This window comes from Zeus faber (genome assembly GCF_960531495.2).
Source record: "Zeus faber genome assembly, chromosome: 15".
Lineage (NCBI taxonomy): Eukaryota > Metazoa > Chordata > Actinopteri > Zeiformes > Zeidae > Zeus > Zeus faber.
The window spans coordinates 9,938,474-9,963,768 of NC_137194.1; the positions used below are offsets into that span (position 1 = coordinate 9,938,474).

Here is a 25,295-nt window from a genome sequence, read left to right on the forward strand (position 1 = left end):
CATGGCTTAAATAACTCAGCTTATGAGACGCTGGAAGGTGCATTTTCCCAATTTGACAGGAGCTAGGCTAGTTGATCCCCTCCGCAAAATCTCGGTTCGGGACACACATGCAAGGATGAAATCGATATTGACCTTGAGAAATGAAAAATGGAGAATTCCCCCTCCCAAAAATAAAACTAGAGCATCTCTTTGACTAAAATTAAACAAATGTCTTTCATTGGCAGCACATTTTTCTCAATAAATGTTCCTCAAGGCTTTTGCTCCAGATACTTTAGTCCGCTGTGAAATATTGATCCACCCCTGGGTGTAGTAAATCCACAAAATGTCTCCCCCACACACACAGGGCAGACTAGAGATGTCATTTGAGGAAGGGAAGAGGTCCAGAAGTGGGATGAGCTTACTCTGTGGTCTGCCTGTCAATGGAGTGATAGAGCTCCTGCATCTGCTCGTCGGACAGGATCCCATCGGCAAAGTAGGACTGGAACTCCTCCAAAGACAGCTTGCCGTCATCTGGAAGAGGGGAAGAAATATTTTTGGGCTTTTTATTTAGCTTTATTACTTTTTCCCCCCAGTCTCAGGACTTTGGCAGGTATAGTTATGATGATATAAAAAAGTAAAAAAACAAAAACAGGAGCGTCTCGTAGCTGCTATGCCAAATTAATTACAATGATGAGCTTGATGGTGTTGTTCCAAATAAGAAATACATTTTATAAGTATTCAGATTTGTATTTATTTGTTTCACATAAATGCACAATAACCCACAGCTCAACGCATCATAATTTTGCTTCTGTTTATTTTTGTGACTTTATGTGTGACATAGATCTGAAAATTCATTGACATGTACTTTTTGCGTATGAATTTATGTTATTACATTTTTCTTTTTATATGTCTTTTTTTCATTTTTATCGTGCAAATACATTTTATTTCATTATTTTATTTCATTTTGATTGTGCACATTTTAATCCATTTTTATTTGATCTCATTTTTTGACTTTTTTGGGGGGGGGCAACTTCTGCTGCGGTAACACCTGAATTTCCCTCACGAGGCTCCAACGTTTTTCTTGTGTAATTGCACACAACTTCCTCTTAAGGAACAATTAGAAAGAACTATCATTCTGTTCTCAGCACCTGGATCAACATCTCCAACCGCCAAAGGTACCAACATAATTCATTAGCTATTCTACACGTTTTCGGAAGGTTTTGGCCAGCGAGGAGGAACGGTAATAAAAGACTTTATTGATCCCCGTCAGGGCAATTCAGGAACGGCGATTCAAAGTTGTTTTGATGATGATATAAGGGTCACAGGCTTCGGTGCCGGAATGTTCTATCCCAGCTGTCAGCTGTAGTGTTGTCCCGGAGGAGCACAAAGCCTCGAGGGGTAAACACAACGGGTTTTTTTTTTCCTCCATCCCACCTTCTTTGTTCTGGCTTCACGCCCGACGTACACCTGAATACCTAATCAGCGGCAGGACGGTGCAGATTGCACATCATGCAAGCCAGGTGTAATGTCATGGGTTGGGCTCCTAACTATAGCTTTGTTTCTCTCCCCAGAAGGTACAGTAACCACAACATTTCAGCACGTCCCTCACCTCGGATAAATTCTTCCCTCCGGCTCCCGTCCCGTCATTGTGATCGCATTGTGGATGGATTTATGAGCAGATTTTTTATTAATGTCTCTCCTGTGGTGTTAGTGCAGAGAGACTCTGATGCTGCTTTGTACGTGTGTTTTTTTGTTTTTTTTTCCTTTCTGTGTTCAATACACTTTGTACACAGAAAGTATCTACGGGGCATCGTAAGTACTTTACGGTACTTTTAGGTTTATACTGTGGGGAAGACGTACACAGTACTAATAAGATGAAATCATTTGTGTGCCTGTTGTGGTGGGTGGTGTGGTTTGAGCAGCCACACCTGTCTTGGATTTAGGTTATTGGGCCCAGGATCAGGGTGGCCGTGCGCCTGTTTCCGGTGAGAGCAATCAACGAGCAACAGGTAAAACCCCCATCCCCCGACACACCCACACACAGGGGAGGAGCCCTTGTCATGACATGTTTTCCATCTGCTCCGGGCTTGTTCCACCTTGCCCGCTCTCTACAATAAAACGGGGCACTTTTCAACCCCATCGCCTGCGTCTCTGTGTCGGAGGGTGCTGAAAACGCCACTCGGTTGCCGTGTGGCAGGCGAAAATGCCACACCTGTGTAGAGCCCTTAAGGGGGGCAGGTGCTCAAAGTAAAAAAAAAAAAAAAAAAAAAAAGGGCACATGGAACAATCCATTTCCAGCATATATGGCAAGTCTGTATAAATATATATATATACAGACTCGCCAGCGTTTCTGTTTTTTGACCAGGAAAATCTGTTGAGGTCCCACATATTCAAATTTCTCCCGTCGTAATGTCCTGTGAAAACAATTCCCTCCAAGCACAAGTTGCAACGGGAAGCCAATCAGTTTGGATGATCTTAAGCTGATCCGAAAGCTTCACCTCTGACCACTCACGTTCGTCGATATAGGGCTAGGCCCCGCCCCCCGCCATCGTGGACAGGTTGCGCTTGTAAACACAGTAAACACGGAGCGAAGACAAAGCACAGCATTCAGAAGAGAAGCAGAAAGATGATGTATTGTTGACAACAAGGACACATACATCCATAGTTTGGCGTTTTCTTTGGATATTTAAGTTCCGACCCAAAGCAGACGGTAAATATTCATTGTGTAAAATATGTCGACGGGACATCCCGACAAAGACGGACGACACCACAATTATTATTTATTGAGACCTACTTGCCATATTTATTTTGTTTTTGATTTGATCAAAATGTTATTTTAGTGAAATGTTAATTAAAGCATCTGCACTTGTTACTTATTGTTCACGAATGGAAATTATTTGATTCCAAGTCGAAATATTCGTAATATTTATTTATATTTTAAGTGGTGTTAACTGACAGGACTTATATTATTTTGAATATTCAATAAAAAATATTATACATCTACATGCCTTGATGATGTCATTATTTATATAGCTTGCTTATCAATTGTTTTTAAGCTCAATAAACACAGATAATATTTGACCGGAATTTCTCCCATTTGTCTGGGAAATTGAAATTTTTCAGGACACGTTGACAGGCACCCATTTTTTCTAACAGAAACTCTGGAGCTTAAATGTGGTTATTATTTGAGCTTATATTATACTATTTTATCCAAAGTTGACAATTTGATAGGGCACCATGGAGATCAAGGGGCCTCCGCCACTCCCTGCGCACGAGCCTGTTTGTGTGTCTTCGGCTGTAAAGGTCAGCGCTGTTTTGCGTGGTGGAATTCCGACGTCAACAATAACTATTTCCAGACCCTTCATTTTTTTTTTTTGTTTTTCTTCTCTCTGAGTCGACGCATAAATTCTCCACATTCGCCGCTCACCTCTCGGACAGTTTCCGCGTCGGAAACACGGCGGGAACATTTCACAACCATTGATCCAGATCAGTTTGTGACTGGCAGAATCAATACTTCATCCTTGAGAGCATTTCTAATGATCCACATTGAGGATTTAACTTTTTCCCCTCCACGCAGAGGAAAGAGGGTGGGGCGGCTTGCTTCCCATGATTATGTCATAATAGTTTTTAGAAAATAGGTTTGAAAAAGGTCCTGCCCAAATTAAAACTGCACGCCCAGAGGGACTGGGTGACATATTATATATTGATATTGATATTGTCATGTGAGACAAGGATTTAACGATCGTCTGGGATTTAGGGTGTTGGTTGGTTATATTGTGATTATAGTTACATTTTGCCTTTACAGCAGCATTACAGTGAAGTAATGCAATTTTGGGAACTTCGTGGACTGTTCTAGATCCGAATTAATGCTGCTACCTGCTTGGTCAACATCGACATATCGACATCGCTAATGATATTATACTTCTTGTGCGTAAATATATTATGAAAGCACCAATAGTAGCACCAAAATATCGTCAAATTATCGTTATACAAGTATTATATATATATATATATATATATATATATATATATATATATATATATATATATATTTTGTGATATTTGATTTTCTCAAAGTCGCCCACAGAACTGTCCCTTTTACAGAAGCGAGACAGTCAGAGGTGGAACTCCCGGGTCCAAAAGGACTTAAAGGCCTTGTCCCTTTCTTGGAGTCAATCGTCTGGATTTTCTATTTAGAAAAACTCAGATGTCCAAAGACATGGCAGGACTTTTACTTTGTGAACCTGCCGTTGTCCACCACTGGTCACAGCGTGTTTCAAGGAACTTTTTTTCCTGAGGGGGTATCCTGATGCTAAATAAAGGGTCTGCCACTTAAATTTTCATAAGCCTCCCTCCTGCCACCAATACATGTATTTCAGGAGAATGTTGCAGATAAGAATAGCGCCGTCAGACATCTTTTGTCTTTGTTATATTCCATATCAGTGCAGTGCTTTCAGAAGAATACCATGTGACAGACAGACAGATACTGTAGACCACCTGGCCCATCATATATTGTTTTAGTTCAAATCAAACTGAGGAGCTGATTTTTATTGAGAGACTATGAAAGCTAAAACAACCTCAAACACTTTATAAATATAATGTTTTATATATATATATATATATAAAAACTGCTCAAATCGCGAATGTTTCACCATGTTTTCTTTCATGTCTCGTAAAGACAATTGTTAAATGAAAACAATTATAAAATATCTTATTTTTATATTTATATTAAAAATATAAAAACACATCAAAAATATTGTATATGTTCATATTACAATGTTCATATTAATATTATGATAAAACATATGTTTTAACACATTCTTAGACCATAATGTCAAACTTTGCTTCATCATTTTAATCTATATTTGACTAACACATTTCTCTGCATTCCATTTGTAAAGACCTACAGCATCAACAATGGACCCTGAGATATCATTAAATTACATTATGTAATTTAGTAGACCCTCTACCACACACACACACACACACACACACACACACACACACACACACACACACACACACACACACACACACACACACACACACACACACACACACACACACACACACACACACACACACACACACACACACACACACACACACACACACACTTTTAGCCATGAAATTGTTGCGCTTGAAAAACAGAAATGTAAATTTCTCATTAGAGGTGGAGTGTGCAGGCGAGCAGCCAGCACTCTCATTATGGGATGTATCTGCAGCGCTCAGGGTGTATCATGGCAGCCCACTCAGCAATGCTGATCGGGAAGAGACGCTTTCCTTGAGGGCGCACAACTAAGTTAGTCTAGAAAGAGCCTCGGAGGCCTCGGCTGTAAGACGAAGATAAGTGCTGAACTACACATTTTGGCCATTTCTCTTCAAACTGTGAGAGAATTAATGGCTTTAAAGTTTGTGAGCAACCGGGCCATCAGACACAGGAGTGGCAGGTAGATTTCAGCAAGAATTAGGGGTTTATTTCCAAAAAAATATATAAACAACTTAAGATGGGTTGCAAAAAACAAGGTGGAGGGGGAAACATTTACAAATGAACTAAAGTATGATAAAACTAAAAATGAGGTCATGAGAAGCCATCATGCATAAATGAGCAGGCAATTGCGAGATTGCCTCAAGTTGAAAAAAATTAAATTAAACAAAGTCTTGCTGTTCCATCTTCCATTGAGGAAACCAGGAAAGCCATACGCCTCCTCTCATTAGGCTGATGCTATCCCAGCGGAAATCTACAAAGCATAGTTGAGAAACTGATCTTCTAGTCTCCAGGAAATTAGAAGCCGTTGACCAGGAGTTAAAGGATGCAGCTATAATCCATCTCTACAAGATTCCTTTGGAAGATCATTGCCAAGTATGGGTGTCCATACAAGTTCATCTGCATAGTGCACAAACTCCACAATGGCATGATGGCCAGCATCAGAGATCAGCATCAACTCTCCGTTTCCAGTCACAAACGGGGTGAAGCAAGGCTAAGTCCTAGCGCCAACGCTCTTCGGCATGGTGTTTTCTGCCATGGTGCTCTGTGAATAACCAAAAGCTTTACGCCGTTGATAAGTTTACTTACCTTGGAAGTACTCTGTCTCATGCTGTGCACATAGATGATGACGTTAACGTCTGCGTGACTCAATGTGGAAAAGGACTGGCATCAAGCAGGAGACAAAACTGAAGGTCTACCAGGCTGTTGTATTACCAAGTGTCCTGTATGGGCGTGAAGTCTGGACAGTCTACCAGCGCCATGCCAGGAAATTGAACCATCTCCACCTTCTGTCTCCAGCTGCCTGAGGAAACTGCTGAGGATCAAGTGGCAGGATGGAATCCCTGACACTGAAGTCATCAGCAAGGCCAATATTCCCAGCATCCACACCCTGCTTGTGAAGGCACAGCTCAGATGGACTGGCCATGTGGCCAGAATGCCCTGCACGAGCCTGCCAAAATAAGTCTTCTTTGGCGAGCTGAAAAATGGAAAAGTCCAGTAGGGTTTTTTTCCTCTGTGAGAAGCTTCTGTGCTATGTTGAAGAGGCCGCAGCCCAAATCCGCCAAGGAAAGACTTGTGTCTGCACCTCATAGTTCTACATCCCTCCTTACCTGTCCAGTGTGCCACAGAGAATTTGGTGCTCCGATTGGTCTGTTCCGCCATCTGTGCACTCACCCAAACCCAACAAAATGAGGTGTGTTATGGTCATCATCAACTATGATGTATCAGTAAGAAGAAGAAGAAGGTGTGAGAAATTAAATAAGGATTATCTGATCGAAGCTCCAATAAAATACACAATGGCGTGATAGCAGTTCAGAAAGAACGCTTCGCCCGTTGAGATTTTCACATCTCTAGCTGCTTTCACACATGCACTCCAACCCTGAAATTATCTGGACATTACCCAGAGGAGCTGTATTTGTGAACGCAAATGTCAGAATCAGTTTGACCAGACATTAACTGGAATTTACCCAGCCAGCACCCTAGAACAAAGTCTGTTTAATGTCCAATTAAGTATTCGTGAACATAGCAGGTAATTGTCCAGAGCATTGATGACATCTCTATCATGGGCCAGTTTTTTTTTTTTTTTGTTGTGCGGATCTTCGTGCACAGAGCGCATCCGCTTCGTACTCCTTTCCGCTTTCCTTTATACTCCTCTCCACTCTTTCATTTATATTGCAGCTACATCCAATTACCTGGAGCACCAACGCAACAAAAGATAAGTCGGTAGCCTTGTCCGCCATCTTGGGTGTGCTGTAAAGCTCTGCACTGTCATTGCATCACGTCCTGCCTCCTACACGCTATACCAAGGCTCTGCCCCTCGTCTATACCAAACAGAGTATTTCCAGTAGCTGAGAACGCGTTTGACACAGACAATCTCCGGCTATCTGCTACATGTGTGAAAGGGCAACTCAACGACAATGTCGTGATAATCAGATCCAGACGTTGTCCGGAGTTCATGTGTGAAAGCAGCTTTAAAGATTTAAAGAAATACATTTAAAAAATATATTTATTTTCCGTACAGTTGGCGGGATTTCAGTTCCTGTGGTGCTTTCTTGAGGACTTTGTGTCCTTATTTTTTTCCCTCTGCCACTTTAAAAGGACATATTTGGACACCAGACACACTGTAAACAAACCCATTTAGTTCAACCAGTGTCTTATTCTCTTTGTTCTTCAATGAGAAAAACGTGTTTTTTGGGGGGGTGTTTTCGGTTTCAAGTCTTTGAAACAAGCAACGCAGTAACTAAGGGTTCACATTGCAATCACAATCATGCTGCAATGTGAACATTTAAATGTAATTTCCTCTTAAGTACACCAAACAAACAGGCTCAATCAGGGTCCAGGATACTGTGTGTGTGTGTCTATGTGTGTGTGTGTGCGTGTGTGTGCACGTGCACGTGCGTGCGTGTGTGTGCGTGTGTGCGCGTGTGTGTGTGTGTGTGCGTGTGTTCTCAGAGCCAAATCAGATGTCACAATTCTTTATTGATAACTTGACAATATTTTGGGGGTGAGCATTAGTACCTTCATAAGATATTTATGGACACGATATGTTTATGAGAACCAATGATAAGCAATGTGGATATTATGGGGGCAGGAGCAGATAGAGGCATTGATTAGAATATGTAGATCAGTCTATGACGTTCAGAAAACTGATTTACTTTACTGTAACGCAGCCTTAAAGACAGCAGTCAACTATATTGCGATATCACGATAAAACAAAATCCCAGATGATATCTAGTATCATATCACAATATCAATACTATAATGGATATGTTGCCCAGCCCTAGTGTCAAGTCAAGTAAATTAATGGATGAACATCTTTAACAAGCCGTGCACCCCAGTGCGAGGACCTCAAACAGCGTCTCCTCACGTGGGCACATGATGCACTATTAAATCGCCTCCTTGTGCAAGGCGCTCGCTGTCGTCTGGAGGGGAAACTCAAGTGTGGGTAGATTTACTCCTTGTGTTAATCAGCATCTGTGGTGCTTTCTCCGTTCCATTCCACCACAACGCAACGCGTGAATAAAACATAAACAGCGCAGGCACACGCACGCACCACTTTGTCAGCTTTATTTCCCAGAGCTTCACCCTTCGCTCCGTTTCCCGATAACTTCCCTTTGAAGCAAGAACTATGTTAAATCGTCTCATCGCCGACATGATGCAAATAAGTTCCATCTACTTTTGTAAAGTGGAAGTCTCTCGTGTTTCGAAATCTAAAATTTAAATGTTACAAATGGACCGGAATTATCAAATGTGGCGTGTACACAGCAACAGAAGGTTGACGTTATAATTAGCGAAAAATTAAAATACTCGCTGAGCACATTGTAAAGAAGAAAGGTTATTATCAATTTAAATTGAGATTCTCTAAAACTGAGGGAGATTACTCAATTTAATTTCGAGATCATTTAATGCTGTTTGTAAAAATGGCTTCAGTACAAGTTGTAAGAATTGGCTCAAGAGTTGACATTATTAATCTTCAGGTGGACTGTTTAAAGAATTACATAACATTAAATTGTGTTTTCTGAACTGGCTACATGTTTGTATGCCTCTCATATAAAAGTGGCCTTAATTTCAACACGTGTTAAGTCGGAAAAACTGGCAAAAACCTCCCTTGTTATGGCATCCAGCAGCTCACACTTTGGCCTCACCCCTATCCGTGATGCCAGAAACTCCTTGAAAGGCATTTTGGAATATCTGAGTGTGTGTACATCATGGTTACTCACCATTTTTGTCTGCCCGGCGGAATATCTGAAATAATGATAAACAAGATTCAATGTACATACAGTATACTTCAAAAATGAATCGGATCAACTTTGAAACATCAACTTTGAACAGTTGCCAAAATATTTGGCGCAGGGGTAATCTGTATTAAAAGGCAAGGCAGGAAAGTAGGATTAAAAAAAAAAAAAAACATGATTCAGTGACAAAACAGAAAGGGAAATGAAAATGGAAGAAGCAGCCTGCGTGAATTCGCGCAAACGGCGGAGCCATCCAGCAGAACAAAATAATGTTCTGTTTTGGAGTTACTTTTCGTGTGTACTGTAGCAGAGAACCATTAGAGGAAGCAATGATTTCCCCAAGCGTTTAATAACCCAGATTGATAACATCTTCACAGGAAATGAATCGCTGGCATTTATATTTGGCAGAAGTAGCTGAGGGGGAAAACGCTGGTGCTCGCAATAAGAGCTGAAATACTTTCCACCGGTTTTCCTCGACCGCCCCCGTGCAAAAGATGCTGAGGCACTGCTTTCCAGCTGTTGTCCACTGGTTCATATTGGTCTGGAAAAATATGACACACTGGCCTTCCCTTAAAGGGACTTGTGGTGACCTTTTCATTCTAAAATCTAAAAATTTCCATTACTAATAGTATAATATTTGGCCTGAGATGAGACGCTCTCATACAGTATTTTAGGCCTCATACAATATTATTTGAATAATCATATTGTAAGTTGAGGTCATATCTTCTTATCACGTAACACTGCATCACTTAATGTTTCAACACAGTGTCTACACACAACACTGTATGTTCACGTTGTCGAAGCAATTTTGGGATGAGGAAATATGGGAATGGTTAATAGTCAAATAAACAGACAGTTGGTTGCATCACACAACCAAAAGAGCCGACAACGCGCCACCTCATCCTGCGCAGCGTTAACTTCCTAGCGTGTAATCTGGAAATTACAATTTGTTCTCACGGAGGCGGTGTATGAGCAGCGAGGAGAGGGCAGATGTGCTCACAGAGGGCGCTGAGGTGCAGTAAAGCACCGAGCGGGAGAGTGATCAACGTTTCCCGCTTTGACTGCCAAAAAAAAAAAAAAAAAAGCCAAAAAAACCCGCGGCCCACATCCAATCAGTCCCGCTTGGAGCGCAATGGGCTGGCTGAGTCAGGGCGTTATCAGAACGTCGCCTCTCAAGCACGCCGGGGCGTGAGGGCCGGGCGTCGCGCCCCCGACATCCCATTTAACCGACGACAGCAGGGCCTCATTGGGAAGAGATCTCCCCGGGTTAGGGCTCCACGGAGCCTCCTCGCGGACCCAGACAACGTACGAGGCGACGTCTGGGACGGAATCCGCGGCGATAAAAGTGACACAGACTGTGCGGTGACACGGACGCAGGGCTTTTCAATCCCGGCTGAACCGCACGGGTGCTGGCGTAAGCATTCCGGCAGGGCGACCTCAGCGGGAGGCCGCGGAGCGCCGCTTTGCGAGATGGCAGTCACAAATTGATGGTAATATACAGCGGCCGTGAGAGATCCTGACGGCTCAGTACCCGGGGAGGAGCGCTAATGGTCTTCGCGCCGCAAGAAAATGTCCGGAGCCAAACTCACCGCCTTGTCACCTTTGTCGTCTTCTCCTCCTAAAAAGCCTTTCGCGTTGTTAAAAGAGAGGATTCTAACGCACGCGGTGCAATGATTCCACTTACATTCAGGCTTTTTTTTTTTTTTTCTCCGAGGCAGATGAATTGAAAACAAAATGATATAAGAACCTGCTTTCGTCCTTGATTTTATTCCAGTTGCCAATTTCATAAACGTGTTTATTTTGTTGGGTGATGTAAACCAGTGGCTGTCAATGTGGGGTCCGGGGACCCTCTAGTGGTCCTTCAAGAGGTTCCATACCTTTCTATGGTGTAGACAGGTATGGAGGTTTTGTGCTAAATCATATCTAACCGTAAAGATCTTCTCAGGTCTTATCTAATGAGGCCTGTGGCCTATCAACGCATATCAAAGAGGGGGGTCCTTGATATAAAAAGTTAGAGAATGGAAAAGAGTGATACTAAAATTAAAAATAAGGGCTAAATATCAGAGCTACAGTTTTCCTGGTTCCATCTATACTCCCTGCCGTGGAGGCATCAGCTTTCTGTAAAGAGGAGGAGTGGCGGTGGAGCTAATGGGTCCACGGGCAGAACTAATGGAGACGTTCCGGAAGCTGTATCGGGTTACATTGAAGCACCGTGTACGGATGTAATTTTTCGGTCCCCGTGAACCCCAGGGCCCTGTCAGCGAATCAGCCCCAATCCCATTGATCCGAATGAGAGTGAATGGCTTGTTAAACATCTGAGGCCCTTTTTAACCTGCCGCAGAGAATCACCTCACACAGCTCAAACGTTTCAAGAGATCCTAAGCGTCTGCCTTTGAAGGCAAACAAAAACGGGCAGGCATGTCTGCGAGAGAGGGAGAGAGAGAGAGAGAGAGAGGGAGAGAGAGAGAGAGAGCCGGTGCGGTGCGCTGATACACCCACAGCAAGCTGCTTTGGGGACTCTATTAAAGCCACCACTGAAAGCTCCAGTTGGATAAATAGACACACCGTTTCCAACGTCAATAAGAATAATAAGAAACGAGATAATAACGCTGCAAGGTTTTTTCACCGCGAGACTAACTAAAGCTGTAATGGGCCTATGAAGGAATGAGCCTCAACCCACACAACAAACGGCTGCATGCAAATCAAGGGGGAACGCTGCCACGGCTTCCATCGTTGGGAAAGTGGAAGAAAGGAGGACGGACGGGAGACAAATAATGTACGCGGGCGTGAGAGTGGCCCAAGTTCCACGGGCGAGTTTAACCGATCCGAGAAGGGGGGGGTCGCATTCAAGTATTTGAAGGTAAACCAACCGGCGTGGGATTTCGCCTCAGAGAGGGAAAAACATGCACTGCGCGGCGTGAAATAGACGACTTCTCCACCGTAACGCACGAATCACACTCTGTCTCACACACAAAAACAGCCGGATGTGCCCAAGCCGTTGGGCAAAAATATGACATCCGTTTGTCCGCCATAATTGGTTTTATGGAGAGATGATGCTGCACACTGGGCTGGGGAATGGATGCCTTTCTACCTAATTTGCTCCCGCTGCAGCCTAATGCTGCCTTGCTCTTGCCAACAATCCGTCTATGAAACTGGGGGATGTTTCAGTGGGAGGTCTGAGGCAGGACAGGGATGCTGGGAACACGCCACTCCGGTTCTGATCATCATCCTCATCTACGCAGAGATGGCACCGTGGCATCTTGGGTGGAAATGTAAATAAAACAAACAAGCATATGAAAACAACACCTCCCCAAAATAGACACTGTCTGCACTCCGCAGAGGAGCTCAATGAAATGCCTTGAACTGATGTGTCGGGATAAAAGCGTGTAAATGATTCATAGCCACGAAAAAGAACTGTGCTCTAGTTGTGGTTCATAATCTTGCTGTGCATCCACGTCAAATGCTTCTCTATTTGGCAAAAGGGTGTGTTTTTTTTTTCTCCTGGATAAAACCAAAGACAAAAAAAAAAGTAATGTAAAGAAATAATGATAATTGACAACTTAAATGGGGAGAGGAAATGTCATGACCCTTATTAAAATATCCACTGTCTAAATCACATCTCAAAAAAAGAAAATCTGAAAAACAGTCATTTGGAAACTGAAATAAATAGGACGGTAACAGCCTTTTTTCATTTTTTTTCTAAAGCATCTAATTTCCCTCTGAACCTGGTGTTATTCACGCACTAATGAGCAAGCTGCATCTATCTCCATCTATCTTAAATAATGGACTATCTCTGTGAATTGGGAAAATATGGTGAGCTTTACTACAATCTTTTAATCATACATACAGTCACATGCATTAATGTGAAGCATGAACAGAGAATCCACTGAAGGTCGCTGAACTGACCGTCAGGAATTGGATTTGCTGCTATTTTTGACAACCCCCCAAGATGTGAGCACAAGGGGAGTCATCTATAATTATACTGTATGGCAGGATGCAACTGCAGTTCAGGATGACAGTATTCCATGAGCACAAACGAACGGACGAAGTAAAAGGTCTACTCACATCTTGGAAAACGGAGATTCCTTGGTTTTGGATTTTCTCCAGCTCCTGTTTTCTCAGGTGCTCATGCTTTGCAGACTGCAGACACATAGTGATCATCTCTGTGCACGCCAGCATTTTGACACGTATTACAATTATTATTATTGTTATTGTTATTGTTATTTAATTTTCAATGCAATTCCTCGCTCCTGCACGGTCGTCCAAGGAACAGTTGATTTGAGGCAGACTGGTCCTCTGATCAGGTTCGGAGACGCTGTGCGTAAAAGCGCCCTGGGAAGAGTGGCGCACGGCGCGCGAAGGATTCGTCCGCAGCGAACGGATGTGCTAAACGACTCGGTCAGGAGTCCCTCGTTCGACAAAGGAGTCGTTCGTTCGTTTCGTTCGCGACTGGGCACCTGCAGCGCACAGCCAACCGTTGAGACCGGAAACCTCGATTCGTGAACGAATGGAGCAGTCTCGTTCCCAACGTTTCCGTTCAGGGAGTGGTCGCGTTGAGTCCGTGGATCTTAAAAGCGAAGGAAGGGGCCAAGGCGCTTCGCATGATGCATATCAAACACGACTGATTCAGACTTTGCATTCCGGCAGAATAAATAGTTGTGAGTCGCAAAAATGAAGTGATTCCCGTGAGAATTCCGTTCGCAGCTCGAGTCTTCCGGGAGTCGGAAGATTGTGCGAATCTTTTTACCGGGTGACTTGTCGCTAAACCGACTCTTTAGGAGGGGGTCGCGCTCCCCGTCCTTGGCGCCTGGTTCGCGAGACTCCGCCCCCCGCCTCCCTCCGTCACGAGCCGCGAGGACCGAGGACCCGGAAGTGGGGTGCCGCCACAGGAGTCACCGTTAGAGAGCTTGTTTTACCAAACCGTCCATTCCGCCCGCGTTACTTATTTTTATTTTTTGTTCTATTCATTAATCGCACTGCGAGATAGTGTTGTTTTCCCTGAGACGGCTTCCGTCACCGCCGCCAAACCGCCCCTTGACCATGGGGAAAGTAACCCGATTCGAGGGCGTAAGATACACATTCTAACGAACTCGGGATGTTGTCGCGTTGCTATGACAGTTACGGCGTACGCGCTGAAGCACGGTCGCCCGGACACAGAGCATCCCAGAGAACGTTTCTTACGACAACATCCCGCACAATAATTCTTAATTTTTTATTTTTTTTTTAACAGCGGCACCGCTTAAAAAAAAAAAAAAATCCCGGATGATTAAAAATAATTGTTCATCGACAATGAACGTTCAGTGACGTAACACCGCGCGACTTTTATTTTGTTGGCCAGTAGAGTTTTTAACAGCTTCGTATGCGATTTGGAAAAAAAGAATGACAACGGTATATATGGCAGAGGACAGCGTGTGTGTATATATATATATAATATATGAAACAATTACTGTCAGACTTCCAGAAACGTAAAAAAAACAGACTCAACGTAAACAGGCATTGAACGAGACCGGAAGATGCGTTACCGCTTTTCCGGTGAGGAACGCCCCCCCCTCCGGAAGTGTCCATTCATAAATCCAGTCATAAGTGCGCCATCTGCTGGTCCGTGAAGCGATTGCCGTAAAGAGACAAGCGTCCGTCGTTGTGCCGGTGGTGTCTTCAAGTAACGAGGAGAACATCTATTACAGACTCATATTCCAGGACCTGTGTCCGTTCTTCCCGATGAGACCTGTGCTCAGAATTCCCAGAGGAGCGTGTTGAAATTGTGTTTAAATATGGTATGTGGTATAATATATGAATAGAAATCATTAAAAAAAAAATAAAAAAAATACACTAACTCTACAAGTACTGCTTGTTTCTGGAGAATATTCAGCTGTGACTATTAAGTTATTATTAAGCGACTTATTAGGTTACTTCGGACAACAGCATCTGCTAAATGACAATGTTAATATTATATATATACGTTCTACCGATATATTCATTCAAATTTTAATATTGTTGCCGGAAAATAATTTAGTTGCACATTGAATAAAACGTATCCAGGACAACTTGGTCATCGTTGGTTATTTTATTAGTCACTTTTCCTTGACATTTGAGCAGAAATTCTATAATCTCACGCCAGAAGAAAAAAACAATTGCGTAGGAAAATAAATTAATTGACTATAATATTTAGTTATTTTTTTATTAAATGTTTTGTGCTTGTTTGATCTTTTTGTTATCACTATTTGATTACCTTTTATTAATGTAAAGCCCTTTGAGTTGAATGTTGTGTATTAAATGTTGTATATGAATAATAATTGTATATTATTATTATTATTATAAAAATATAATAACATTAATGACAATAATAATGATAATAACACAATAATTATTTACTACAAAACTGCACCATGTAGGCACAGGCTCGACAGGCCTGTCCTCATCCAGAGTTGGCAGCTACACCCACTGCCACTGGGTGGGGGTCCCGTGGAGTGGGTGGGGGTCCAGGGTTGATTGCATAATGCACGTCAAAGTTCCTCCAATAACTTGTACAGCCTTGTACTTGCTGTTTTGAAGTTCGTCCTCAGTGCAGGACAACAGGTGAGAACCCTGAATTCCTTGAATTCTTTGTGTTTTGTATGTTTTTGTAGACTACTATACTGACATATTGTGTTGTGTGTAGGACTATTTGGTGCTGCCTATTGTTTTTATTCTAGAGGATTGCATAATACCTCCACACATATATTTAGTCTTTTAACTGGCTGCCACAGAGGAGAGCAGCTTTATTTGATTGATTGTTTTGTAATATCCTAATGTTGTATTTTATATTCTTATATTATTGGTCTTGTAGTGCTAAAATTATTCAGTTCACTACTCAACTATTTTACTCTTTTCAACTATTTTAAACTAAACGGACTAGTTCTGACCTATATAGCAATAGTTAAGGCTTTTAAAGCTAAACTGACGATAGCCTTTTTAAAATACACACTTGAAGATAACTTTCGACCACACAGACCACAGGTCCTCAGAATTCCCTTATCTGATCACCACAGACCGTGGAGAGAGATCAGTGATAACGCTGGCTGATGTTTGTAAAATATGACTAAACGTGGAGACATACTGTCGGCCCACTCATCAGGTTAGCAGATTTGAATGTTTAACCAACTGAATGTATACATATGTAACTTCATTCAAATTGAACAAGTTGAAAGCATCTTCATCTGAATGCATACATTTTCCTTATCACTCATCCTATTGTTACAGTGGACCTCAAATGTTATGAAACCTCTGAAATAATAATAATAATAATAATAATAATAATAATAATAATAATAATAATAATAATAAAACAATAATAATAATAATAATAATAATAATAATAATAATGATAATACCACAGTGCTCAGCGTCATCTTCAGAATCTCCCTTCAGCACCTGCAGCGCCTCCTGCAGAGCTCAGATAAGAGGCGAGGAGCCGCCACGCCCACAGGGAGGCCTCCACTCCATTTCGATTTTCAGCATCTAAACATCTCGAATAGTTTGGGACATTGGAGTTGAGAAATATTGATGTTGGGGTGCAATCGTTTCTCAACCCCTTCCATAGCTTCAGTACTGAGGAAAATGTGTTATGGGTCGATATTTTAGGGGTTGCATCATGTGAGTTTGGATCAGCTTTCTTTCTATAAACAGCCAAACCATTTGTTATGAATTTGTTGCACATAAGGGATACACTGAAAAATGCTTCAATTTGTAAAACGTAATCTTTTTTTTTTGGGTGGGGGGGTTTCTCAAATTAAAATTGAGAGATTGAGGTGCACATCTGAAGTTAAGAAACATGAAAAATATAGGTTTGTAGGTTTATTTTATTTCAGTGTATTTCATAGTAATTGGATGACTAAATGAATTCTTCAATTTGTAGCCTATTTTTCAAGGTTTTCTCTATTTTAAATTCAGAAAACATAAAAACATCTATTGGTTTAACAAATTCAAACAATTTTATTTTGAATTTCAAAAGTAGACTCAATGAGTCTAATTAAAAAAAAAATTGTGTATTTTGTAAATATTGGATAACTTCAATTCAGTGCTTCAATTCACGTTTTCCTCAACTTCCAATTAAATTACTCAGTGTATTAGTTCATATTTTTTTTTACATTTTTTTATTGTATTTTGTAGTTCTACAAACCAAAAAGATCTTCTTCTGTTTATCAGAGTAGGAGCAGCTCGAGTGCCAGTCATGGCCGCCTTTCTACACCACTGCCCCTTCCTGAAGTCCACGTCCAAGCCGGCCCTGAGGAGGACGGGGGCGGCCCTGCTCTCCCTGGCTGACCGATGCCCCATCATCATTCGCCAGATCACCATCAGTGGCTTGGCCTCCCTGGAGACCAAGCTGGAAGTCTCCCCCAGTCCCAGCAGTGTCACTAGTCCCGCCGGTCCACCGCCACCCAAGCACCTGTCTCCGATCCTGGACCAGAAGAGGCAGTACTCCCAGTCGGCTGCTCAGGTGGCCGTGTCCGTCTCCAAGGACTGTCCCTTCGTCACCTCCCAGATCGGAATGGTCCGAGCCAGTCCAGAGGTCCAGGAGGACGTCCCCAAGGAGCCGGACATAGGTAGACGCAAAACATGGAAAAAATAACATAAACTTAGAACATGTTTGTTTATTATAAGGATTCCCATTAGCTGAGGGTCCAAGATAACAACACACCATGACATACCATGATAACATTAAAACTGACAAAGACATTGATACCGTAGCATGTGGGTTCTTCCATTCCAGGTTCTTCTTTAAACACGTTTTTCTTTGTATTGAGCTAATATTGACTGTTTATCGATTCCAAAATACGGCAGCCCGGTCTTCTGAACTGGAACTGAACTAAGTGGATAAAGAAAATGGATGGATGGACGGACGGGTTCAGCTTTAATCCCCTAAGATCTGACCCACTATAAACAAAACCCACAATAAATACAAGTAGAAATACAACCATCTTTCCTCTGTGGTAGGTGTGATGAGTTCCCTGCTGAAGGACCTGAAGGGCTCCATCCTCCCACGACCGAACCGAGGCTACTCCGTGTCCCACCTCCTCAAGGACAACATGGGTGAGTTTAATCCCCTTTTACACGCTGCCTCGAAAATGACACACGCAATTGAGGATCGCAGTCATAGATGTTTCATCGAAACCCGAGAAAGAGAGAAAAAAAAAAACTGCTCACGTTGAACCTGGGGCGTCATCACAGAGGAACATCCCGAGTGCTCGTCCTATAATCTTCAATTTCACAGACACAAAAAGCCTTATTTTGCTATTACATAAGAGATCGCTAATCTCCCCTACTGTATGTTATCTGTGACCTCCTATCGAGGGAAATCCGAACTAATTCTATCACATTTGGCAATTGATTGTTTAAGCCTGGGTCTACACCTACGTTTGTGCGAGAGATGTTTCATTTTTAGCAAACTGTCTACTGTCAGGAGGGCCGACAACTAAACCAAACGGAAAATGTGTGGTGGAGAAGAGAAAGAGAAATCCCTTTGGGATGAAGTGGTCCGGACGCCATTTCTGAAAGTTGATATGGCAGTTATTTTGGATTTTAGGACTGAAGAACGGTTTCAGTGCTATCCTAAAATAAGATTCCTGACTTTTAAGTTAATATGCTTCAATAATAGTCATTATACAATTAGGAAACATGATTGTGGAATACCAAACACCCTTAATGTCCTCTTCAACTGAGATTGGATAAGACCTCAGGTCTAGAAAACGTCTGTAATGTCCACCCTGCTTCCCATAACCGCAAAAGTTCATTTGAACAACATTAAAGAGTTTTCCTTACTTCAAGTCCTAACTACCTCCACGTCATCACTGCATTCCCGTCCTTGCAGTCGGCCCCAGCTACGACTACGACGGCTTTTTCACCGAGAAGATCGCCGAGAAGAAGAAGGACCACACGTATCGCGTCTTCAAGACGGTGAACCGCAGTGCCGAAATCTTCCCCTTCGCCCAGGATTACTCCATATCCGGACGGGAGGGGTCCCAGGTGTCCATCTGGTGCAGCAACGACTATCTGGGGATGAGTCGGCACCCCCACGTTCTCAAGGGCATCAGGTAAAAAAAAAATATCACACAACACGAAATACGGTGTCCATGTTGCGTGTCGTTGAGGGCCACAAGGCCGGTAGAGAGAAGAGAGATCCATTTAAGTGAAACTTAAACCCCGGAATTAATTCATTCCATTGGTGCAGGTGGATGTTTGAGCAGTCCTTCTCCCCTGATGATCCGGTCTCATTCTCAATGCCCTCAGAGACGCCCTGGACAAGCACGGCGCAGGAGCCGGAGGAACCAGGAACATCTCGGGCACCAGCAACTCCCACGTGGCTCTGGAGCAGGAACTGGCTCAGCTCCACCAGAAGGACGCCGCCCTGGTGTTCTCCTCCTGTTTCGTGGCAAACGACTCCACCCTCTTCACCCTCGCCAAGATGATGCCGGGTAATACCTCAATTACCTGATACCTCGGGGTCAAAAGCCTGATATCGCCTTGACGCAAGAGCTGAGCGCATGGGGACCAAAAAAATAAGAATAAAAAACGGAAACTATTTTTTAAGCTTCAATGTGGTTGTCCTCAATATGAGGTGCGGGTGTCCCCTCAGGGGTCCGTCAAGAGGTTCCGGAGGGACCCCATAAAAACGCAATGATTATTGGTTAAACTTCACCGTTATTTTATTGACAAGACGTCAGCACCATCAGGTAATTTGCACTAATGACTGTTATTTCTCTAACTAGAGTACAGACAGGTCTGAAGTTTGAACTAAATCGTATCTAACAATTCAAATCTGGCACCCCAGGGACAAATCCCACAGGTTGAGAATCACTGGTCTCAGGTAATAAAGTGAAGGATGTTGCATATATGTGCGCACTACACTCTGCTTTTATGCAACACTGGAAGCAATCGTGGCCGGGGTCTGGGTGCAGATATTGTGATATGCCGAGTAGGATGTGGTCTTGACTGGCTCCGTGACGTGTTGGTTGTGCCCCGCAGGGTGTGAGATCTATTCTGACGCGGGGAACCATGCCTCAATGATCCAGGGAATCAGGAACAGTGGAGCAAAACGCTTCATCTTCCGCCACAACGACAGCAAGCACCTGGAGGAGCTGCTCCGTCAGGCAGACCCCCAGACACCCAAGATTGTGGCATTTGAGACGGTGCACTCCATGGATGGTGAGTAGGACGAAACGCTTTTTGAGCTTAGGTGTACTTACATTTATTATCATTGTATTACTATGCAGTATTTCCTATAATGCTATTTTCTTTATTTATATATTTGCTACTTATTAAATGTACTTCAGTAACAAATATACAACTTCAATACAATGAGCCATTAAGTTGGTTGTTTTTTATGAAAAACCCTGTTATTAAAACTATCTAGGACGTCCTAGTGTTACAGATACATGTAGTAGCTCCTGCGAAATAAGGGAAATACACCTTCCATCATCTCAAAGGCAGTTATTTAAGGAGTTATTTAAGCAATATAACTGCATCTTCTGCCTTTATGACGAGTACAAATAAAAGCGATTGAGGGGAGAAACTCGGTGCAGCGGTACTCCTGTGCATTAGTCCCGCAGGAGCTAGGCTAGATACAGTACATACCGGTCATGATACAGGGATGGTATTGACCTTTTGGTCTCAATCCAGGTAAGATAGACAAAAAGTGAATTTCCCCCCCAAAAAACGGGTGTGTCCCTTCAAACACCTGTTCCCTGCACCCGCTGCCACTCCCTGCACTCACATACCGCAACGGCAGCACTGCACAGTTGTAATTATTTTTATTCGTATTTTTCCGCCCTGTGGCTCCCAGGCGGAATTTGTCCCCTGGAGGAGCTGTGCGATGTGTCTCACCGCTACGGAGCGCTGACGTTCGTCGACGAGGTCCACGCCGTGGGTCTGTACGGAGCCAACGGAGCCGGAGTGGGCGAGAGGGACAACGTCATGCACAAGATAGACATCGTCTCTGGGACTCTAGGTGTGTGATTGTGAGATTTAAATTAAATAAGGGCAGCTGAGTCACAGGTTGAGGGACAGCACTTAAAACTGTTGTAGCTCATTTGGGCGCAGATGTAATTATTTTTGAAACAATGATTACTTATTTAGTATTTGGAACTGGTTCATCTGGTCTTCTCTATAGCTGCAGTTGTCAGATCTGCGTGAAAGACCTGAAATAAGTTAAAGGCCTTGTGGACACTTTTGACTCTCGATGCATTACACGTACCTCACATTGACTCTGTGACATTTCCTATTGTGAAGGCTGTTAAACTTACAGTTGTTCCCATTATTAAAAACACACAAACCTGACGTTATAGCTCTGTTACGGTATTGGGGAACACGGCAGGGCGAGGCCGAGCACTTAAAACCGTTATACAGTAGATCGGGTCAAGCACAATGACTCCTTTTGGCCAAATCCCCATTTAAAGTCAGTGACTGTAACTGACGCTGTCACTTTGCCAACATTGCATCGGGCCCGACACCGTCCCCATGTGGGTACACTGAGGACATGGGAGGACAGGCGTCTTCGAGGAAGGAAAATAGAACATTATAATCAGCTGTGGGCCCAAATTTACACCCAGTCTGGACTCGGTGATAAGACTTCCCTTCGCGAGGGATCCTGCGCCGCGCGTGAGTTTGACTTAGCTGTGGAGTTTTCGGTTCAAGTACCTGTCAGCAGTGCGTCAACATTTTTTTCATCTTTTCATTACGATGCTCAATCTTTCTGTGGTCCAATTCAAGTCTGAAACGTGCTCTCACCGATGGTGACAAAATAAGTTGACGCAAATAACAACAACAACAACAACAACAATTATAATAACCACAATGACAACAAATGACACCTTTCCAACATGCATTAACCTCACAAGCAAATGAGTGATTTTCATTTTTATTTTCCTTTCCTGCTTCCTCTTATTATCAGGACCAGAACTAATTAATAATGCCAACTGACATGGCTGTAACTGAATATATATTTGCTTGTTTTTTTTAATTTTCTGTAATTCTTCTGTTCTACAGGTAAATGTTCTTTAAACACTATTTCAGTCTCACCAATCGGACTCGTTTATGCTATAACTCCATCATCAAAGACCAATTCAACATAATAAGTCAAATAGTTATTATATAGCAGTATATTATATTATAATATAATCAAAAAAATATGATCAACTTTATATAATTATAAATTGAAATGTTTGGTATTACTGATCATTTACATTTCAGTTTTGACTTCAATGTTTAATATGGAGACTGTGTCCTTTTTCTTTTAATGCTGCACTTAGTGTGGACAGCGATTATATTGTAGCTTATTAAAAGCAAATAATACAACACAAAGCAATTCACTTTTGAGTGTAGTACATTTTAGTGATACTTGAATAATCCATTTCATCAGTACTTTTAGTGATAATTAGGCAAGAACATTTGACAACACTCACCCCCTGTCCTCTCCGGGTCCAGGCAAAGCCTTCGGCTGTGTGGGCGGCTACATCGCCAGCACCGCTGCCCTAGTGGACACGGTGCGCTCCTTTGCGGCAGGCTTCATCTTCACCACCTCCCTGCCCCCCATGGTGCTGGCCGGGGCCCTGGAGTCCATCGGGGTGCTGAGGAGCCCAGAGGGCCAGGCCCTGCGCCGTGCCCACCAGAGGAATGTCAAGCACATGAGGCAGCTGCTGATGGACAAAGGGCTGCCGGTGGTCAACTGTCCAAGCCACATCATCCCCATCAGGGTACGAGACCCCTTCAGTCTCTCATTTGCCCTGATCGTTCCAGTTGTGGCCTGACTGCGTTTGTGTTTCACACGTGGGGAAACAGAACCGTTTTTGTCATTATTTCTATCTATCTACTGTGTTTACGTTCAGACAAAACTGTAATGTAAAATGGTTTTAAAATGCCTACTAAACCTCCAGCAGAGATACTTCTTGGTACATATTTAAGGGTGCAGCCCTGTGATTGACTGCTTTGTCATTCATAACACAACAAGACAGAGCAGTGTTTCTCGACCTTTTACACATCAAGGATCCTCAATTTGATATGCATTAGGCTATGCATCAGGCTACAGACCCCATTTGAACACTGTTTCGTATTTTATCTCTGGGACCCAAATCTGAGATTTTTTTATTGTTGGAAATGATTTAGTCCAAATTTTTATACCTGTCTGTACTGTAGTTAGGGAAATAACAAGGTTAAAATTGTCATTATTGTACATTGTCTAATGGTGATTCTCTAATGGTGCCATTATTTAATTTTGTAAATTAACTAGTTATATGCTTTTATACTGTATGTCAGTGAGAACCATACAGTATGAGAGCATATCACCAGGCCAAATTTATTGCATAGCCGTCAACTACAAAATATACTTGTTGTACCTGTGTTTCTTTCATGTGTAGGTGGGCAACGCTGAGCTCAACACCAAGGTGTGCGACACTCTGTTGGAGAGACACAACATCTATGTCCAGGCCATCAACTACCCCACGGTGCCCCGTGGCGAGGAGCTGCTGCGGCTGGCCCCGTCTCCGCACCACAACCCGGCCATGATGGAGTACTTTGTGGGTGAGTGGCTGGCGACCCCCCGCCCGGGGTTCCTCCGTGGAAATGAAGCCGGAGCCGCTCTGATGGATGTGCAATCATGTTAAGTGGGCGGGAGCGTAGTTATGAATGATTCATGTTTTTTGCCCGTGTCTCTCTCCTCTCTGCTAGAGTGTCTTGGCCTGTTGGCCTGGGCTTGCCACCCATAATACTCCAGTAGAGTGAAAATGATGAATCAGTGTTAGGAAGTAACTTAGTACTTTTACTCAAGTACTGTACTCGAGTACAACCAGCCAACCAAAACTGGATGATTTTTGACTGACTTTTAAAAAGCACCATTAGAAGTTTATGTAATATGTAACATACCGCTCATTACTCTGACTTTGTACTAGGCTGCTGGCTGGGTAAAGTCCGGCTCAAATGATTTGGACATTTGCGTTCACACATACAGCTCATTCGGGTAATGTCCAGATAATTTCAGGTTTATAGTGCATGTGTGAAAGCAGCTTAATGTGGATATAGAGGCATGTTTTCTAAAAATATTAAACGTGGAAATCTTAACAATTAACGAATGCTCATAATAAACCTCCTGTCTAATCATTTGTTTTGTATTTTTGGATCCACAGGGAAACTGGTGGAGGTGTGGGAGGAGGCTGGGCTGCTGCTCAACAGCCAGGCCACCGTGTCCTGCACCTTCTGTGGATCCCCGCTCCACTTCGACCTCATGAGCGAGTGGGAGAAGTCCTACTTTGGCAACATGGAACCCAAATACATCACTGTGTCTGCTTAACACCAGAGCACAAATACATTTGGAAAATACAAAAAAAATGTGCATTTAGATTAAAAAAAAATATATACATTTATTCTTCAGTTTAGGCACAACTACCTTTCCTGTGTTAGTAATCCAGACTGTTTCACATCAGTGTGAGTATTTTGTGTTGTATTTATTATGAATTAATTTTACCATCATTGACTTAATTAGATTTAATTGTTTTTTTGGAAAGTGTCCCCCTCACCTTCAATAATATAAAACCTGCACACGGGCACTTTTATAACAAATCGTTAGTTTTCTTGTCATGAAATTTCATACAAGTTAAAAAATACATCCATACACTCAGCCTGAATTCTTAAATGATAGAAAGTCATTAAAGTAGAAGCATTTTGAATTGTTGCACAAGACATAATAAAAAAGGGAAACAAGTACAGTGGTTGATTTGTCCATTGAAAATATCCATCACTTTGATTACAAGTACAATTACGGACTGACTCATGCAAACCAATGAGTCTAATAAGACCTTGTAGACGAAAAAAGACCCAGGAACCCTTTCTTGGGTCACCGTCATTTAGAAAGCTCCTCTTCATCACTGTGACATCTTGAGTAATAGGCACTAATGCAGCTACATTACGACCACTAGAAGTTGTAAATTCTAGATATTTACACCCTAGTTAACATTACAGGGGTGGGACGCCTCCCGCCTCACCCTGGTCCTGAGCCGCCGCAGACCCGGGTTGTCCCCGTCCAGAATCAAGCCGCTCTCGATCAGCTTCCAGGCCTTGTCGAGCTCTTG

At 42.8% G+C, this 25,295-nt stretch overlaps 2 protein-coding genes across 2 annotated transcripts in view; one reads left to right on the forward strand and one right to left on the reverse strand.

The window, feature by feature from the left end:
* The window catches only part of LOC307241004 (N-terminal EF-hand calcium-binding protein 1-like), a 29,861-nt gene extending 15,935 nt beyond the window's left edge, over nt 1-13,926 (reverse strand). The window contains exons 1-3 of the mRNA XM_080014952.1: nt 13,267-13,926; nt 9,187-9,211; nt 402-510 (exon numbers count right to left, since the gene is read on the reverse strand). Of these exons, the coding sequence (XP_079871078.1) occupies nt 402-510; nt 9,187-9,211; nt 13,267-13,380 (248 nt within the window). The 5' untranslated portion in view covers nt 13,381-13,926. The remainder of the gene's footprint in view (nt 1-401; nt 511-9,186; nt 9,212-13,266) is intronic.
* A 1,778-nt stretch (nt 13,927-15,704) lies between these two features.
* On the forward strand, nt 15,705-24,928 carry alas2 (aminolevulinate, delta-, synthase 2). The gene is made up of 10 exons (XM_080014951.1): nt 15,705-15,777; nt 17,386-17,783; nt 18,175-18,270; nt 19,049-19,271; nt 19,468-19,652; nt 20,203-20,382; nt 21,020-21,184; nt 22,660-22,928; nt 23,589-23,751; nt 24,354-24,928. The coding sequence occupies exons 2-10, from the start codon at nt 17,411-17,413 to the stop codon at nt 24,515-24,517; spliced, it is 1,818 nt and encodes a 605-aa protein (XP_079871077.1). The 5' UTR covers nt 15,705-15,777; nt 17,386-17,410; the 3' UTR covers nt 24,518-24,928.
* The last annotated feature ends 367 nt before the right edge of the window (nt 24,929-25,295 follow it).

Coding starts and splice junctions, on each gene's coding strand:
- alas2 (XM_080014951.1), top strand. CDS start 17,411: ATGGCCGCCTTTCTACACCACTGCCCCTTCCTGAAGTCCACGTCCAAG. Junction 19,272..19,467: donor CACGTTCTCAAGGGCATCAG/GTAAAAAAAAAA, acceptor CAATGCCCTCAG/AGACGCCCTGGACAAGCACG. Junction 22,929..23,588: donor GCCACATCATCCCCATCAGG/GTACGAGACCCC, acceptor TTTCATGTGTAG/GTGGGCAACGCTGAGCTCAA.